The sequence below is a fragment of the Camponotus vicinus genome, unplaced genomic scaffold (assembly GCF_025532165.1).
Source record: "Camponotus vicinus isolate PSW18456_S1 unplaced genomic scaffold, iyCamVici1.0 SCAF_7, whole genome shotgun sequence".
In the NCBI taxonomy this organism is placed as follows: domain Eukaryota; kingdom Metazoa; phylum Arthropoda; class Insecta; order Hymenoptera; family Formicidae; genus Camponotus; species Camponotus vicinus.
Genome location: NW_028141979.1, coordinates 1,760,080 through 1,780,983, shown reverse-complemented (window position 1 = coordinate 1,780,983; position 20,904 = coordinate 1,760,080). Strand labels below are relative to the sequence as shown.

Sequence of the window (20,904 nt, the reverse complement as noted above, 5' to 3'; positions counted from 1 at the left end):
TTTACACATTACGGCAAATATGATTAATCTTCGAATTATCTGTGTGTGTGTGTGTGTGTGTGTGTGTGTGAATTTTATTTCGAAAAGAAATACTCGTTATTTGTTATTCAGTAATTAATAAGAAATTACTATTATAATTAATAAGAATTACTAGAATAGATTAATTAATTAAATATTAATTAAATTAATTAAATATTAAATATATTAATTAATTAAATATAAAAGGAATTATGAATACTGCGCGGATTAAATTATTGTGAAATATTAATTTTTATTTCTATATAACTGCATAATAAAGAAAGAAACTAAAATTTATTTTATTAAGAATTAATAAATATTTAAATTTATAAATACTAAAAAAAAATTCTATTTCATTATAAAAAAAATAAAAATTTTAAGTCCGCGGCAAAATTCTTGCTGAAATTGACACAACTCACCAGTTCTCAGAAGCGTCCTCGTCGAGGATGGTCCCGTCAGCAAGTCGATGAGGCAAATTAGCCGCCGTGCGTGGTCGATTCCGGACCCTTGGTGGACCAACGACACCGGTCCTCGACAAGCCAGCCCGGAAGGACGCCCTTGCCCTGTCGACTGCTCGAGTCAACGTCATTGAGTCTCATTAGTACTGTTAGTAGACGGTGTTAGAGCCAAGTGGCAAGCAGCGCTTTGCATAAATTTACCGTCGCAAGAAACGGCAATTACTGCCGCTTCTACGACGGCTGATATGCATCGCGGCAGTTTTTATTATTTACATACGCGATGCGAGGCTAATGTATTTGTACAAAACGTGCAAAATAAACATGCAGGACATGCGAAACTCAAGCATTGTAATATTTGACACGACCGAAACATGCATATGTAATTAAGTCCTAATTAAGTAATTCGGTAAAATTCGCGTTAAAACTTCCAAACAATTTATGATAAGATATATAATATTTATAATTTGATATTAATCTTTTTCTCTCTTTCTCTTTCTATTACAACATCATTATCAACTTTTTTATTATTTTTCAATGTATACCAATGCTTTCATAATCGCGATTTTGCTTAAAAAAATTGTTATGCGAGTTCGCTTTTATGTATTTTATATTTCTTTGTAAACTAATAATTGTATAACTTTATAAGGGTGATATATAGAATTTAATATCTAATGTTGTGATGAGATTTACTGTTTAATATTTCTGATTTATGTTCAAAAATAAAAAAATCTTGAGCGAGTTTTATTTTATACATTTTATATTTCTATTTACAATATTAATAACTTTTGTATAATTTTATGTGCGACATATTTAATATGTTGATGTCCAATGTGTGTGTGTGTGTGTGTGTGTGTGTGTGTGTGTGTGTTAATGAGGTTTATTATTTAATATTTTTGTTTTTTTTTAAGAAATAATAAAAAATTATGACTTTTCTTTTATTTTATATTTCTTTTTATGATATTAATGACATGTATAATTTTACATGATATATTTAATATGATGTATTTTATATTTGATATATTTAATATCTAACGAGGTTTACAATTTGATATTTCTATTAAATAACCTTAACGCGACATTCGAGGGACATAGTTGCCGTCGGAAGTTAACGATTGATTTAACTTTGTCGACTCTGCATTGTCATACTCGGCCCGTCAAATTTGTCACGTCAAGTACTGGAAAATCCATTTGCCACGCCGCTCCGCAAGGATACTTTACAAAGATAAGTCAGTCAACGTGAGACTTTTAATTCATCGTCCAGCGCACGTTTCGCTACAGTGGCTTTCGTCTGGCATGCAGATGACAGATCAGAGTGCAATCCTCGTTTCCGTTCCATTGCTTGATATCGCGCCAACCGTGGCCGTTGAACTTTCGCTAAAATATTATGCCTGTCTTTGAACCTTCGTTCTTCGGCGCCGTCAAAATTCGTCGACCACTGTACTAAAAAAACCGACGCGTTTAATGCGTACACGCGTCAAGTTTTATGAAGAAACGTTCGAAATAAGAGACACGAATCATTTTTCACAAGTCTCCCGCCTCAGATTTAAAATTTCTTAAATCTCATTCGAATATCATCGTGTTGTCAAAACTCATCATAATTCATTGGAGAACGATATGTCCGACAAAAAACACGATTATCGTGCGAAAATGCACGCGGTATTTGCTCGTTTCGTTTAATCGAAATGCAAATGCATGAGTACGAACTGACAGCGATGACAAAAAAATTCCAATAAAAAAATATTCGCGCAAGCTGGAGAACGAAATTACAGCCATAATCGTTTATTATTCCCCCGCGCCGCTCAAGAAAAAGAATGAATAAGGAGAAGCTGTGAAAAGAGTGTCGTATTCGTGTACAACGATCGACAATATTCTCAATTATGCATTGATATCGATTATCGTTAAATGGAAAGAGCCAAGATTACTCTGCTAAAATAATGTGCCATTAGAATGCGAATTGATTGAATCATTTCCGAGTTGTTTTTCTACGTAATATTGATCTGAGCCGAGTCAATATCATGTCGACTCGTTAATCATTTTAGAAAGAAAATTGATATGAACCACAGATTGAAAAATGACGAATTAAAGTAAATAATTTAAAATAAAGATACTTTCAAAGATGGATGGTTGTATTCAGAGAGCTGTATAAAATCATTAAGAAATTTTATGTAAGAGATTAAATCCTATATGTGTAGAGACAACTGAGAATATTGTAACGCAGATAGAGTTTTGATGTTTAATTATACTTGATAATTATTTAATGATGATTATTAATTGCAACAATCGCGACATAAGCGATTGATTTATTTAGATGATGGATTACTCTATTAAATATCCGTTATTGATTGCATTTTGATGAGGCTAAGACCGAATAGAGACCATACTCTTGGAGGAACAATTTCAAACTCTGTACAAACTATCGATCGACGGATTATATCGGCTTTTCAAAATTTCTGCGCATTCAGTTATTGATATCTTGAGTGAGTTAAAGTAGCAACATAGGGCATATTGCTAGATCATAATACGCATATATTAATTGTATCCACGACTCATTATTTATATTCTATTAATAGTTATTAATCATTTATCAAATATATTTAATAAAAAATTATTTAGTAAAAATTTTTCATTTTAAAAATAATAATTTGTATAATTCTAATAATTATCTTTAATAATTCTAATTTGTTTTAAAATTAATAAATTATAAATTTACATTTCCCTTTATTTATTAATAAATCGTAATATGTAAGAATTTTCTGTATTTAAAGAAATGTCTCTGAAAAAGAATGAGGAAGAGGGAGAAAGGAGAAATAACCACATCTATTGATTTTTCCGTGCGTGACGCTTGTGAAAGAGGCATTTCCTAAAGCACGCTTTTAATGCTACGCGACTTTCCGTTACGATCGATTTCTGTTACAAGTCTCTAACCATCAGCTGAGCTGCTTAGGGGGAGGATTATCAACCGGGAGGTAAGGTGCCTGCATATAGCTACCTATTCGAGGGCATAACATTTATTACCGGGTCAGGGTTAACCGTTAGGCGCGCCGCGCACGTCCAGCGCTCTGCAGCGTCGCTCTAAAAATAGTTTCGCGAGCACTCCAGATATAAAACGCGACCACGTGTCCCATCCTTCCATACGCATATATGCAAATACGCGTGTATGCGTGTATGTTTCCTAAATTGGTTTGAGAAAAATGACGAGGAGTTTATCGTGGAAACGTGCTCCGCACTTGTGGACTGAATTAGGATAGTATACTTTATGTAAAAGTCTCTTTTCAATCAAGCGCCTTTTCAAAATTAGAAAAAACACATTTTTAGAATTTTACAAAAAGATAAATATATGATATAGCGTGTATTTTGTTATTAATAGTAATTTAGAAAATTAAATTTCTTATCGAAAAGTCATGATATCATTGTAATTGAGCCTTTTGCGAGAATAATTACGGAAGCGTCACGTGGAAGCTGATATTATTCAGAAGAGCAAAACTGGGAGCGCAGGGGCTTTTACATATTTTATACTGCATTTATGTAGCGACAATGCGAGAGCAAAGTCTAATTACAGAAACGTGTTACATTCACATGAAAATACTGCATGCGCATTAACACAGGTGGGAGCAATAGATAAAGGCAATTCATGCACATTCAATGATAAATCCCAACTAAAGGACACATACACGTGCAGAGGAAAATGACAATGCGACGTACATAATTGCGCACACGAAAGAAGTCGCGTCCGAATTTCCGCAGGATTGTAACGCGGCTCATTATGCGGATACACCTGACCTGGATCTATGATCGTAATAATGATCGTCACAAGAGGAGTAGCCTACGTGTGCCACACACCACGTTCCACTTGTAAGAACGAGGCGGCCACGAATGTCAGCGCGCGACGGTGTCTTATAACGGACGTTGCAGCGGAAAATAATGATAGCTGTGTTTAAAAGCCGCAGGAAGTTATATGTGTGGGAAGCACGAAATGTCTTGGTCAGGATATCGTGTGTAAATGTTGGGCCGAAGTTTATCGTTTAATTTAACTGCGCAATAAGAGCTATCGGATCGAGTCTAGGGTCGATTCGATCAGTGAATGTCGTCGCATAATGTGACGACAACTCGACTAAAAATTTTAAACTTATCTAAAATCTTAAACTTTAAAATTTTGTCCAGAATTTTGACATCTATATACCTTTTTTTTATTAGAAAGATCGTAGGCAGAGCAAGTTTCTCGCGACATACAAAAGACCGAAGAGATGTTTTCGTTGGAACCGTCGACGAAACTTGCGCTAAACTTTCGTGCGAAAATTCGGACACGACTTCTTGCGCGCACGTCGCAACATCGAGACGAGTCAAAGTAGAACGAATAAAATTGGCACATACAGCGTGTCGCGAGCCTGTTGTTGGCCTGACTCGGCGGCGGGATCGCAGGCTGCGGCGGCGGCTGCGAGCTCAGGTCCTCGAAGTTTATGATTTGTAGGCAAATGTCGTCCACCTCGCTCCTTATTAGCGCTATCACCTCGCTGCAGAGGAACTTGGTTCCTGAAACGGGAAATTAGCAAGTCAGATACGAAGGGAATTCGCGTCTTTGACCGCACTCCTGTCGAGCTCTCATCATAAATGTATGTATACGGGCGGCGAATATATTCGAGAGCGATCCGCTGTGGGCGAAGTTTAATTTACTTGTAAAATAATCCGCGAGTGCAGGGGGACCGTTTGATTTGAAACAAGCTTAAATATTTTCGCAGACTCAGCATCTTTCAAAAATCGATCAAGACATGGTATTTATAATAAACGAATTCCTAGCTCGTGCATCTAAAATTTGACGAATATCTAAAATTGAATCGTTTCTAAGGTATAACTTTATATAAAGTACAGAATAGCGGAGTGCTATCCGCGCCAACTTCCATCTACACTCGAAAACTCAAGTTCTCGACAGCACTTGGAAACCCATGCCATCGCGAACGTCGATGGCACTTTGATGCGTGTCAAGGGCTGTCGCGAGGCGCGGCCATAAAATTTGGAAATACCGAACGGTGTTAAATCATCGGGGAATTTATGCCGAGGCACGTACACAAAGCGTCGCGGTCCATTAGCGACTGTGAGGCGCGATAAATATTCCAGATTGACGTTTACTGGGTGCTTCTTAGACACCGATGCACAAACTGCACAGCGATGGTGATATTTCACTTGGGGATACGCGCGTGGGATGACAAAGGAGCCGATAGTAAAATGGCGAAACTTCCTATAAAAGTCTCTGAACCGCGCACAAATAATTTGTCCCATTCTAACGCAACCCTAATATCCTCGTAAAGTTTATATTGTCGTTGGAGTGATATAAAAGTGTTGGCTTGCTCGATATAAATCGTTGTTACAACCTCGTTACATCAAACCTCACCAATCTGGATGTAACGTGGGATTTATCACGCAGCTTTGTACTTGTAAACATGTTCGAGTGACCTTGCAAGAAAAGAAACTGTATCTTTTATTTTCGACTTCAGCCACGAGAAACATAAACATGCGATACCGACTTCCTGACGAACGTCAACTCGGTTTCTTGTGCGTGATTAAATAAAAGAAATCATCAAGGTTGGAGTTTAATCTCCCTCATTTTCCGCCAACTCATTCTTCAACGAATTCACCTCTGCTTTGAAATTGTCATCGCAGTCGTGACAATCGCAAACAATCAGACACGTAAGATAACAGAAAAGTAAAATGTCAGTTTCTCTGTCACGAGTTCAGCTCCAGTTGGAGAAGTCAAGAATCTTGAAAGGAAAATAATTTTCCGCGTAAAGCGTTAACGAGATTTATTCGGAGTACCTCGTGAACTAATTAGCGACGATGTTTACGCATCCTTGGACGAGATTCTAAAGATGTTGCACAAAGAAAAGTATGTGTGTCTTGCAAAAATTTACCTAAGCGTGCCAAGATTGTCACCTGAATATTCTATGGTAAACATCATCCCTGTACAACGCGTCGTCATCTCTGATATATCTACGTGTTGTCGGATTACACGAGCCATTGGTTTGTGATATTCACAATAAAACAATTATGTATTTCGTCGTGTTCGTTTTTCACATCTCGATCTATGTCACGATCAAGGATGACGCTGTACTCGAGAGTTTTTATCTCCAATACATCGTAATATAAATCTCATCTTACACAGCAGAAAGAAAACTAACATTTTCTTAAAATTTCATTATAAAGTATAAAATATATTTTTTAAATAGAACATAATTATACATATTTTTTGCTCAAGAATACATTTTTTTCTCAGATACTTTTGCAGTTACAGTAATCCAATTTGAATGTCAGTAACTAAATTAAGATGTTCCTAGACGAGCTCTTCGTTTTCCCGACAAGCCCCAGTCGTGCTGTTCATTTAACGGTTCGCACCTCGCGTATTGTTAACGCTTAAGGGGTTATACCTAGTCAGCAAGTCGAAAAAAACGTATTTTTGGGGAATTTAAAAAAAAAACTGTTAGGTATTTTTATTTCATCGATTCTTTATCATAATATATATCTATCAAAGAAGTTTTCATAATTTTTTCAATTAAAAATATCGAGAAATGTAGGCACAGTAGTTATTTTCCAGAGACATCTTTTTTCGGAGGCGCTTGGCGATGAGCAAGATTGCTCGGAGCTGGATCATCTGAAATAAAAAATTCAAAAGGATTTAGCTTTCGTATGAATTGATCTAATCGGTGAACGAAGGATTTTACAAAAAAATTGATTTTTGATAATGTGACAGACGTTTGACGCAAAAATACGAATTTTTCGTGTTAAAACTTTTCGTTCTTTTGTTAATAAAAAAAAAAGATTTCATCAAAATTAAAATCCCTTCGTTCACCGACTAGATCAATTCATACGAAAGCTAAATCCTTTTGAATTTTTTATTTCAGATGATCCAGCTCCGAGCAATCTTGCTCACCGCCAAGCGCCTCCGAAAAAAGATGTCTCTGGAAAATAGCTACTGTGCCTACATTTCTCGATATTTTTAATTGAAAAAATTATAAAAACTTCTTTGATAGATATATATTATGATAAAGAATCGATGAAATAAAAATACCTAACAGTTTTTTTTAAATTCCCCAAAAATACGTTTTTTTCGACTTGCTGACTAGGTATAACCCCTTAAAACAGCTGATACGTGTGGTTTCTTCAGTAACGTCACGACAAGCTGTCCTATTGATCCGCAAGCTCTTTCTCTTTCTCTCTTTTTCTCTCTCACGATTTCATTTTGTCTCTATGTGGAATCATGCACGCTGCGCGACGGGGTCACGCATAGTTGGCTTTTTAAGTCCAGTTGAAATGCGAGCAAATCGTTTTCGAATGCGCGCGACTCGTAAATCTCAAGCACGATCATAAAAGATAATTGTGCACGCTCTACAACTCTTATAGAGATTTTCAAATAAAGATAATGATTCTACCCTCTGAAAAAAGACTATTGCGATATTTAAAAATAAATTAAAAAATGATATCAAGTGTTCCCTTTTCTTCGTATTTTCTGTCATTTTGTGCTAAAAATATCATTCTTCTTATTCTGCTCTATTATGCTTGTTCTGCATAATTACAATGTAAACAATGTTAACAATTAATAATTATGATAATTATATAAATATAATTATATAAGTATAATTATATAAATATATTTCCAATTTCATTTATTTTTTCTCTCTTTCTGATAGCAATTGCATGCTTATGCATTTTGTTAAAAGAGAGATTTTATCAAACATAGAAGCCTATGTGTATTTAATTGAAGACTTCGACAACCAATTAAAAAATTATTATTGTTATTTTATATTATTATTTCGTGTTTATTAAGATAGAAATAAAGTGTTTATATTTAATTATTTATTTGGTAAATAAATACTATTCAAGAAACAATCTTTGTGCAAATAGTTGCGATTCGGTTCAACAATTCAGATGGATAAAAAAGGTATATCAGATTTATAATATCCTCGCTAAAGAGGTAGCTTATATTAAAATATCATTCTATACTTTTAATTATATATATATATATTTTTTTTTTGTACATTAAAATTTTTGTTAATTGCTCTCGGGGACATTATCTTTTTTTGAGGGAAATGGTAGGTCAAAGTGAGAGTCAATGTGCCGGAAAGTGCAAAGTATCTCGGTTGGCTGGTGTCACCAAAAAGGTTAAACGATATCACTGGGAACACTTGGGCGCGTCAGATAAGGTGAGAGACGGATGTTTTATCTCCGCGTAGTTCCGGCCCGAATGGTCACTATGTCGGACATTAAAGATCCATAGGTGCGAAAGAGAAAAAAAAACGATGACCATAGCGGAGATATTGCGGCAGCTCATTTTATGAGAACGGTGTTTCGAAAACACACGCCCTCGTAAAACGGACAATAAAAGCAGCCCGTTTCCCTGCGAGCATGGGATCGAATAAATTTATGCGGAATGAAGTGCGCGAACTTCTGTACCGTACGACATCGCTGCTAATCCAAACAAATTTGAAATTTCATGCTTCCGGAAAACCGATCAAAATTTCTTTCTGCAACTGATGAAAAGAAAAAAAGAACAGAAAAACTGAACAGAAAAAAAGTTCCAGATGTTCAACAAATTCGATGTGAAAAAAAAATTTTCTAGAGAAAAAGTTGTCATATAAACTTAAGCAATGTGTAATAAAAAAATAAATATAAATATGATAAAAATTTATATTGTCGAGAAAAATATACGTTTACGAAGATACTCTAAATAATTCTAAATATATAAGATTATGTGTGTTACATATTATCATATAAGGAATTTTCTTGAGAGATGTGATCATATATTCGCGCTGGTACATGAAATATGCATTATCGGTCGCTCGTTATCGTAAATTCGATGAAATTAATATACGGCGTGACATAATTCCCAACGATCGTAAAAGCCGTGCGTAGCAAATTGCAGTTGACGGATCAATGCGTGTTCCGGCACGTCCTTTCGTGTCAAAACGTGAACGGAAATTGCGGACGATTGTATAATAATCGACGGCAAACTAGCGGTCAGATCAAGGCTCGTGACGCCTCGGCCTCATTAGGTTCTTCTTGTCTAGAAACGCTTTCAAAGCAGCTGATGGAACATTCAGGAGAAAGTTCGTGACTCGAAAATTAATAGCGAATGTGTTTGCAAATTTTGTAGAATTTTTTTTTAATCTCTCACAGACACAATCATTTGACAATTATTAAATCTTATTAATCTTGTTAAGTATGTTCGAGACTTGAAAAACCCCAAGTTTCAAAGGAAATCGAATCAAATCCTGCAATGCGATGAGGGTAGAAACCGAGAGAACAAAGACGCGGACTTTGCAGAAGTTTTCGTCGAGATACGCGAAAGGTAATCCGCGAAGAAACGAAGAAAGGAAGCTCTCATTGTTGGATAAAAGTCCGCAGGGCGCAATTTCCGAGACTGCGTCCTAGCCGTAGGGATAATAATGCTGAAGGACTGCTCGCTTTGTTTCGCACAAGTGATCTCGTCTCATTAAGTCCTCGTGGTGCAACTTTTTAGGCCAACAATAAGGAAAACTTTGTCCCGTGGAACGGCCAACGAATTGTTGGAGAATAAGAAGATGCAAGGGGAGGACGATGCACCACCGAGGGTGAACGTACCCGCGACCCACACAATATCGCTGAAAAAGGGTGCGATATCGGACTCGGAAGGAATAAAGGGGATCGCGCGCCCTCATCGATCCCATCTTCGGGGTTCTTTTCTCGAAAATCCGATAATCCCGTCGTCGCGGCTGGCCACCTGATGAAGCATCGTTGCCTATCGATCGGCTTGCGAGAGGGATCGTTGGTCGGCTGTGAAATAATTCTCCGGTTTTGGCGTCGTCAAATCTATCAGCGACAAAAATTACACATAAAAATTCCAGCTTGAAAAAAGCGGGACGAAAGCCACTTTTGCCCGAGCAAAGAAAAATATAAGAACGAGCTTTATCTAACGAAGCGTTAAATTTTACAAGGTGACATCCTCGCTCGAGAGATATCTCGCGTTCTTTTTCCTTCTTTTCGCGGAAAATAAATCACGGGTTGATTTGTGGATGAGTCACGTTGCTCGAGGAAAATAGTCGACGGAAGCGAAACATCGAGCTAAACTTGAAAGAAACGGACAAATTTCTCGCATAGCGTCGAGCTGTCGCGATGAGCATCGATTTATTTCCGTGAACGCTGGCTAATTCACGTGCTCGCGCCGCTGGTAATTTACAGCACGCATCAGAAGAACGAGGCTAATATTAGATTCACGCGCTACTGTAACAGGTTTGCCAGGATGTCCACGGGCAGCGAGTAGAAAGAGGAGAGTCCAGTAGTCTGCACCTATTTCGAGAACGCCTCGTGTAGACAGTAATAAACTCCCGTTGATACTTACACCGTTTTAGCCGGCATTCTCGCCAGCATTGTCGTTTATGACACCCGAAATTGCTAATAAAGGAAATCCTTTCTCGACTCGGATCAAGAGCTGCGAGCAGTACTCGTTTGACAGGATATTAAAAGACCAAGAGCAATAAGCACGTGTATGTCCACTCGTTAGATCGCGCAATATATCGCAAAATAAAGCCTACATTCTCAATTTTACAAATATTTATCCGAAAAACTTTTCAAATTAAAGCTCTAATTTAATTTAACTTCTAAAATTAAATTTAAAAAAAGTTTAAATTAAATCTGATTTATTATAATTAAATCAGCGAATTCCCTCTTTTACTTATAATATCGATAAACAATAAATAATTTAAAAAGATGAAATTTGTCTGGCACCGATGCTTTCAATTACCTGCCCGGGATGCAGTTATTGTGCGGGAACAAGGAAATATACAATCGTGACAAAGAAATGCGCGAAGAAATGGATATTTATGATTATCGGGGAGCGCATAAAATAGGCGAGTGTATGGAACAATAGTCCTGGACGACAGCCAAACGTATCTCTGACGTCCCGGTCGGTCTCGATGCGCAATATATAGGAAGAAACAGCCGGAATTTGATAATACGCAACGAGAGAGGCGAAGATAACAAAATGAATTTCTAAATTTGCGATGCGGCAAAACCAACCGTTCGCTATAAATAAGCATCCGCAATCCCGTCTCTCTTCCCCGGGGACGCACCCGCGCAACCAAAAATAAGCCGAGTCCACGCTTAATTTGTAAGACTAATTTACATACGACCCTTCCTGATTCAACCGTCCCTCTCCGGTTGGCGCACTGACCTTGCGAGAGGCCTAAATCGCCATGTAAGTATTAGTAATTACAAGTTTACTTCCGATTTATGGATTCTTCTTAATCCAGTGAACCGACCTATCAATCTTTTTTCGTACATGATGGTATCATAAATTCCTGGTCGTGACTGGTAGCAAGGCAGCCGATACATAACAGCAGGTTTTAAAAGATTATGTTCTGTTGTATCATATTTACTCGCGTCCCAGTAATACATTCATTCGCAGAAGAGATAAATTATTTTGATTGATACTATCGATTTTTTTTTGCCAATAATAAATTTTACAAATTTATTTAATGTTTAATTTATCTACAGTCTTGTATAATATTATATTGTGAACAATAGAGGATATTTTTCTCTATTAGATGCGCAAAGAAAAGTTCTAGCCAGCAGTTATCATATATTATGACATATTATGTGTGTGTGTATGTGTGCACGCTGGTGGTTGAAGAGACACTTGGTGGACAACCAGTCAGGTCACGATACCGCAATGCGAGTGAGTGGTTAATAGGTTAACGGCTACCTCCAATTGGTCGATGACGCTGTGCTACCGTGACGTCATGGGGAGTGCAATGACTCTGTGACGTGGCAGCGTACGGTGCAGGCCAAGCGGTGCACAGAAATATAACACGCGGTCTTCTTTCCTCTTTCTCGAGCCACCCCTTGTCTTCTTCTCGTTTATCTTATGCCTCTTTCCCCCTTCTCTCCTCTTTCCATCCGTTGTATCTTTCTCGTTCTTTCTCTTTCTCTCTCTCTCTTCCTTGGATTCGTTCCCCTTTTCATACTGTGCTTTTGAGGCCTGGCTTCGCAAGCTCCGAAAACTCGACAGCCAGTACACTTGCCAGAAATGGCCACGTGACTGGCAAACCTCCCAGGAAAATGTCATCGTACAACGTAGATAAAATACGGTTTCCCAGTTCCTTCTTTAATGAATCGATCCTAATTATGCGCCAGAATGTCGCATATTTTGTTGGAAAGATATTTTCGTTACTTGCGGCCAGGGTTAGAGCTTAGGAAGTTTAATCATAACTCAGGAATGTAACAATTTTGGAGCAAGCCTTAGAGATCGGATGTAAAAGCGTTGAGAATGTTTCGCTTGACTCGCGGTCATCGCCAAAAGATTCGCGTCTATTTGCATAGAGTACATCGGAATAATATCATAAATGACAGAATACGATCATCAACTTTGATATAGGATTCACGATATATTAGATACATACATGTTTGCGTAGTCGTCCATTTTTTTCTGGAATATATATACTTGGTTTTTTCAATTTCGTTATATTTAATTTTTCAGTGAACAATCTATTTGCGCGAAAGTGAATGAAGACCAATATTTTGACGTTTGCTTGCTCTCCGAAATTATTGAAGCAATCCGCAGATATAGCCGTTATCCTCTCGAGGATTGAGTTAGCGTCAAGCTATCTACAGAACAAACAAATATTGTATCAAACTTTCGTCTCTTGTCGACGAACACCTCTTGCTTTCTGCGAGGCAAGAATATAACAGTTCGCCATTTCGGTTTCCTACTTTTTCGTTACTTCCGACCGCGAAGAGTTTTTTTAAAATACTCTCGAAGATAGTAGATGATGTTATTGGCAGAACTAATTTCGCCTTTCAAGATGCACGCGTGGCTTTTTTCGCGCAAATAATAGAAATCATCTTCTTCCGAAATAACGGTTTTTAGATGTTATCAGCGCAATTGAATAGACTTCTTTCTAGATATGAACTAGTTTTGTCGAAGGAAAACAATTCTAGCTTTTTCCTTATAAAAGAAGCAAAAATAAATTTTTAAATATAATGGTAAAATTAAACATATTTTCAGACTTATGAAGATAAAACAGAAAATACAAGTTTAATATCTCCCTGATCGTCAAAAGTTCATGAAATATTTAAACAATATCAAATGTTTCTCTCGACAGCTAATGTTATAAGTGGGATAATATCAAATAAAATTTTAATATATTTTGAATTATACATTTCGTATATTACCTGCGTAATCAATTATTGACAATGTAATTATTGCACTCTATTTTGTATATTAGTAGATTATAGCGGAGCTTTCGGCTATAATTTCGAATACATGATCATCAAGTATAATAAGATATTAATAAAGCCATGCTTTCGTGCCTCGGGAAACCTCATAAAAAATGTTAGACGTCACGACGCTAAGCTACTTTAAATTCATAACTGCCATCCTCTCTCTTGAGAATAACGAAATGTGTTTCTTCGCTGTCGATTGATTTGAACGAAGAGAACGAAGAGAAAAAATTTTCAAACAGTCGCGATTCAAAATTAAAGAGTACATGAAATAAGAAGCTTCAAAATTTGGGGACCTTGAGTCTCTGGAATGAGATATTCGATATGAAAAAATTTGCGAGAGGTCGGAATTATGTCAATAAAGTTCACTACATGGAAAGCTCCTGTCAGAGAAGCTTCGTAAATCACGAGGATGATCCGAAAACTCGATTCTATGAAAGACTTATTCCGTAATGCGGATTCGTGAGAATGCCACAAATGACGAAAATCCGAGAAGCTGGGACTTTTTCTGTTAACATATTTTGACGCCTAATGTTGATAAGATGTTGTGTGTGTCTAGTGAAATCTTATAAAAAAATTTCCTAATCTTCCAGGTATTTTTATCCAAAATTCCAGGTAAAGAAAATATTTTAGAGATTTTTTGGTGAACTTTCTAAAATAGGTTTTTTTTATTATGTATTTTCTAACGTTTTTCACTCGTAAGAAAAACATAGAGCCTTTTAATTTTCAAGTGCTAGATTTGCAAATGTACTAAAAAAAAGGTAAGCACTTTTTATTTACACATTTTTTTATTATTAAAAATTACAGTGAAGAATATGTACTTTGTGTATTTAATATTTTATGTTAGGATATATATGATAAATTATATATATATACACACAAAAACTAAAATAAATATAAATAAAATAAATATATATTTATAATATATTTTAATTATAATATATTTTATTTATAATATATTTTAAACACATAATTCACTTGATTTGTCAACTGTTTACAATCTAAGAGCAAAATTATCAAAGAAATGAAATTTTTTTTAAATTCTCTGAGTCCCAATAATTTCAATCTCAGAGAATTCTCTGATTTTTCCAGAAGAAAAGAAATCTCTAAAAATTCCAAATTTCCCATGTTTTTTCAGAAAATAGACATCCTGGTTAAATAATTATGCGTTTGTATAATGAAAATATATATATTAAGAAAAAAAATAACCTTGACCTTCTCGCCAAATACATTGATGTATAAATAAAGAGAGCCAGTGGGCGAGCAGAAAAACTTAGAATGTCAGAAAGCCAAATAAAATTAAAACTAACTGACAGAATTTAAGAGACAGAGAGAATGTAAATAGTTTATCTTAACTCTATTCCTTGCGATATATTTTGCCGTTATAATATAATATATAACGCTCGAAGAAATGCATGGTTTGCATAATCAAGTATCTAATAATTCTGATGTAAGTGAATCGCGAGGAAAAAACGTAACAAAATTATGGATTTTTCTTAATCGCCGTTAAAATTCCCCGAGTACAGTCGCGCGAAGAAGAATCTAATTTCATTTTCCCAGAGTTACGGCCGCGACGTGGCAAAGTATAGTTGAAACAGGAAAAAGACAGAAGAAGTGTAAGATATAACGTTAATTATGTAATAAGAATAAGTGAATTAAACCTACAATTTCGCGGGAATCCATTCCTGTTCCTCTTCCGGGCTCTCTGCGTCGCAGCTCATCGCTCGTTCTTATTCGCGCCAATTCCCGGCGGAATTCAGCGAAGCCTCGCATGAACAGGCCGGAAATCGATTTCGCGAGAAAGGCGGAATCTCTATAGCGATCCGAGGACGAATGAGTCTCTTGTCGGAGGCGCGATCGAGCTTACAGTTTCGCCGGCGTAATATAAAAGATTCACAAGCAGATCCCACGCTATTCGCCTCGTCCCGGTCTCTCGGGACGCAGAAATTGCGGTCGCGCTTACGTGACTTGCGTGAAAATTCAACAGGTAATATTCGTAAACAAGAATTTCTATTCATCTCAATACGCGTGTATAATAATGTTGCGTGACCCAATTAGACAATAGATTTTTGAAAGAAAAGAATTATGTTTAATTCTTCAAATTATAAGGTTAAAATCTCTATAATTAAGGTTTATTCCGAGGGATTTGCGTAATTAGATATATCGATAGATTTTAAATAACAGATCCCATGATAAATGATCGGACAATGATTATGGAAAAAAATCAGGGCTTCAAAATTTTACAGTTTGCGCTGTGAATCGATATAGACTTTTTCCGGAGTAAGCGCGAGTTTTATCCCGATACAATGGCGGAGCCGATATCGGAAACGCTGTTTGCGAATCGCGGAGTTTATTCGTTAAACGGGTTAGATAACATGAAACGCCCGCGAAATTGCACATTCGCGTGATCAATATATTGACACCTTTCAAAGAGTAAAACGCGATTTTCCGAAATAATTCGCGACGAGACGAATTTGAAGCATGAAAAGTGTTTTTCTGAAATCTTTACTCAACTGCATGCGCGCAAACTTTCGCAGAAAAACTGAAGGAACAGTTAAAATTATAGCTCGCACGTGCCAGAAAAAAAGAACGTAATTTCACACTCTTATTTCTTGCTTAGGTAGGTAGGTAATCAAATTCTCACAATAATATAATCAGGTTTTTACATTTATATGGCATTAATCTTCTTTTAAATTTCTTAGGCTAATTATAATAAATAAAAAAAATAGAAAAAAAGTTTCATAATATTGCTTTTAATAGTTCATGGTACAGTATATTGAAATATTATCACGCGCATGTTTCTCAACGCATCGAAAATTGCAAACTATATCGAAACAAAAATAGCGTCATTTCGTTAATTATATATTTGCACCACATGATCACAACCGCAGCAGTTATTTGTCAACAATTTAATCAACCCTGCCTTTTAAGTAATAATGAAATTCATTTTATTCCCTTTCGATCCCTTCACAATTTTTCATGAATGCAATTTTTCATTCGATACGATTCGTCACTATTTTACGCGATCTAATTTCGCGATCTACTCAACGCACCTCGAGAACCGCAAGCTCGATCAATCTGCCGAAAACGAATCTCACTCGAAATCGCGAACGAATCGCGCGATCGAAAGCGTCCAAGTATGAGCAAAAGCTTGGCTCGCTGCCGCTGCGGAGACTGCAAGCTCGCATCTTAGGCGGTGCCGTGCCGGCCGACCGTTTTCCCCGGCGAAGCTTTCGAAATCGTGCCGCGGGTTTGCAGCCACGGCCCGACAGGAGCCAATCGACCGGCCATGGTGCAAACGCCAGTCACCGGGTCGTTGTCCTGTGACGCCACGGAGAGTTTTGCGGCTCGTGCCGAGCTTACAGCTACATCGTAGCCGCCGATGGCGTAGAATGGAAGGAGAAGGGAGATGGAGGGGAAAACGATAGGTAGTTGTGACGTCACACATGGTAAACGCCACCGGTGGACCAAAGGCACGCGCGGGTGGGAGAGAGTTGGCGCGCCGTTCCGTGATGTCATTGACTAAACGGCAACGTCGTTGTGCGCGGGAGAGGGAAGCACACGCGAAAAGAGGGTATAAGAGGGCGGGGAGGGCAGGTGTTTTAAGAACGAGAGGAGGGATTGGAATACGAGCACGGAGCTATTCTTGGACGCCTCAAAACACGCCGGCCGCGAGCCATGTTGCGTAACTATGTGGGAGAGCTTTTCTCAAGGAGGAGTTCGCGCGAAATGGCCCTCGCATACAAGAGGAGAGGTGAACGAGAGAAATCGAGCGAAAGAGAAAGAGATGAAGAGAGAGAGCGATAGAGGTGGAGATGGAGAGATCGGTGGATGATCTCATGGTGACATAATTACACCGAGTGGTTGATCCCACTCTCTAGCCTGAGTGGATTTATGAAAGATCGAACTTCAAATTTGATTCAAATTGTCTTCAAAAATTTTCCCGAAAAAATGGACTAGATTATAGCGCAAAATATTCTTTAGTCAATTTGAGGTCAATTATTCCTGAAGAAAAATATCGAGATATTATTAGTTTTCGAATTATAAAAGATTGAAAACTCTTATAGAAATGATATCAAACATTCTGTCATGCGTTAAATTAATTAATAGACATGATTTTTAAAAACTACAAGTTAATTTAACAATCGTTATCAAGGTTTCCTGGTTGAAATAAAATCGATTTGTCAAAGATGTCTCTTTACCCTTGATAAGTTCGCTCCATTAAATGCGAGAAAGTTAGTGTTAGCAAACATGTCTATGACAGGATAATTGATATACGCTCTTATCTATCTGCAATTTTAGTAGCCCGAGACTATTAATAATCGTTCTTTTAATATAGATAAAAATTTTTTCCACGCTATATTCGTGAAAGCGAGCCGGTCGATAATTACCAATTATACTTTCATCACAGATTAGTTACAGTCGCAATTTATCTCTTGGCGATTTTATTATTTATCACAATTTACAATTGATGAAAAAGAATGAAATTGTATATTTCATCGTGATATTAAGCATTTATGAATTTATTGTTCTTACTCTTAATAATTATAACTTTTATTCGCATGCAACATTCAATGAGACTTTTTTGTTTTAACATTTAAATATTTAAATATTTTAATTAATTGATTTTAATGTTTTAAATTATTTACCTCTTAAAATCTTTTTTGTTTTTCCCTCGAAATTATTCCAAATGTTTATTCCATTTATGATTTTAAACTTTATATAACTATCGACGCTACAATTCAGTCGTTAAAAGTTTCGCGTAATTAGCCATCTGCAGTCGTACCTAATGCATAGCGCAATTCGTAGTTCGAAACTCGACAGTCCATTGATTAATTTTCTATGCCGGTAACTGTACCAACGTAGGTAGGTAGATAGGTATAAGAGTCCCACGTGCAAGGCCGCACGTTATAAAGCTCGCGTTGCGTTCACTCTCATGAAGATGCACGTTTTGCATGTTTCATAAATCGATTCCCTCGAGCCAAATGCGAAACGGTCGATGCAATAAACAATTCGACAGCCGTAATCCTACGGCTACGCAGTTGGCTTTATTTATTCTTTTCACATCGGAGGAAACATAAAGAGAGAAATAATCCATTTTAATTGCATTATTATATTTCGGAAATGACTGATGATAAATAACGCAAGATAAAAATGTGCGAGTTTCCGTAGACTCGAATGATTTGCGAGTGGAAAATTGCCCGTATTCCGGCAAAGCGTCCTATTTTTCCAGCCTCTTCGCAGAAACTATCATGTATTTTCCTTCGGCCTGCGAAGTGGCCGTCAACGTTACATACGATACGTGGCGCTCTGAGAAGAGCGAGAGTTTGTTATTTCAACAAAGGATGGAAACATCGTGGCACGTAACTACATATTCTATGAATCTCCTACGCAAACATTCGCGATGTTGCGCCTTGGGAGGTGTCAAGTGCAGGCAGGCTGTTCCTCTCGCGCATCTCGTTCCATCGACACTCCTGTTCTCTATGTGCGAGATTTAATTAAGCCTCTTAATTAACGCGTTTCGCAGTGAAGCAAAGTGCCCGTCCGTCTTGCGCCCGAGAGAAAAGCAGGAAAGTAGGCGATCTTTTCATTCTGCAGCGTCAGCGCGATGCTGAGAAACACGATGAGGAGATGAGAACAAGATGGGAACACGTTTGTGTTAATTGCGCTGTCACAGCAGATGTTAACTCGAATTACAGTAACAATTACGTGCTTTGTTAACTGATCATCGACAGATAATTATATACTTCTTCTACATATGTAGGAGAAGGAGGAGGAGAAGGAGGGAAAGAGGATGATGCGATTGCTACGTTATTACGCTGGTACACGTGTGTCCCTACACGTTCCTCAAAATAAAAAGCTGCCGCGACGTTGGTTTTGTTTATGGAATAAAAGTTGATTATTTTCTTTCTCATAAAAGTATCGCTCGAAAAATCCGGAAAGTTAAACCAGCTATATGAATCTACATGACGGCACCTGAGAAGTGGGAGGTTCTGCACTATGACTATGATAAATTATACAGTGGTGACTATTGATTTCACCGCGGCTAAGGTCAGACGCTACGGCAAAATCGAGTTCGAAGTAACCAGTGGCCTGCGAACAAATTCAATCTTCTTGCTCCAAATAACGGGAATCTTGCTACATCCGTCGTCTTACATATGAAAAAAAACCTCGTAGCTGGTTTGCTCCGAGGGAAGAAGTTCCCGGATAAATAGACAGATTTAACGCATAACCGTAAAGAAAATTAGTGTGGAATGTAGCATTAACAGATGCCTGTTAAAATGAAAAATAACAAACACGTAAAAACCATGTGTGGAGTAAAGACTATATTTCATCATTGCACTCGGTAGTTTAATTTAATATTAAACGCCTTTTTATAAATTTCTAATAACACTCATCTTAGAAGAAAGAGATTCAGGGTGACGGGATGAAAGATGCCTACTACGTTTGCGACTTTCCTGCTAGAGGCCAATAAATCTTTACGTGCGACAACGCGTTATATTGATTTATTTCCGCCGGCAATAACCGTAAAGTTAGCGCGACACTTTGTGCTTATCTCGGCTACTACGGCGGAAACGTACAAGACACTAGTTTCCGTGACACTATTCGGTAACCGCGAAAAATGTTGTCATTAAACCAGTGTCTTTCAAGCGACGACGAATTAAGAATATTCGGATTCTCGGGTTCGCGGAAAAGATCTTTAAAGATATCTTTAGATTGAAGTATGTTCGCTTCTTCGCACCTTCTTTTTACATGCAAGACACGTGCAAGGACAATACCATTCCGAACATATCACGATATGTTATGCATGACAAGCGTATATTTAAACTGTCATAGACCAACAATTGGAGAGAAAGAAACTCTCCAAGTATTTTTATTTATATTACGTGTCCATACAATAGACTGCATTCTTCATCATATTCAACATTCAAATAGATCGCATATCTAGATGGGTCTCGTTATTTCCATAGCTCGATACTTCACGTACTTTATACGTGATGCGAACAGATAATTTTTGACTGCCGCACTGAGAAAAATCTGCTCTCATCTGCTCTCATCTGCTTGCATTAATTAGAAATCTGATAGATTCAACCATGTCTGTTGAAAAATGGACGAATCAGAATTCCTTTAGGAATTACCAGATGAGTATGATTAATTTCTTCCTGTTAAATTTATCAAATTTTCT

General features: G+C 37.2%; 1 protein-coding gene across 20 annotated transcripts in view; it reads right to left on the bottom strand.

Annotated features, from left to right (window-relative positions):
- The window catches only part of Sei (potassium voltage-gated channel seizure), a 102,418-nt gene that overhangs the window by 62,526 nt on the left and 18,988 nt on the right, over nucleotides 1-20,904 (bottom strand). For 13 of the 20 annotated variants that reach the window (XM_083104510.1, XM_083104512.1, XM_083104515.1 and 10 more), the window contains exons 3-4: nucleotides 4,848-5,006; nucleotides 438-581 (exon numbers count right to left, since the gene is read on the bottom strand). In XM_083104510.1, the coding sequence (XP_082960636.1) occupies nucleotides 438-581; nucleotides 4,848-5,006 (303 nt within the window). Of the gene's footprint in view, nucleotides 1-437; nucleotides 825-4,847; nucleotides 5,007-15,383; nucleotides 15,532-16,771; nucleotides 16,892-20,904 lie in introns of those variants that run through there. The other 7 variants (XM_083104527.1, XM_083104524.1, XM_083104531.1 and 4 more) reach the window with 4 other exon arrangements.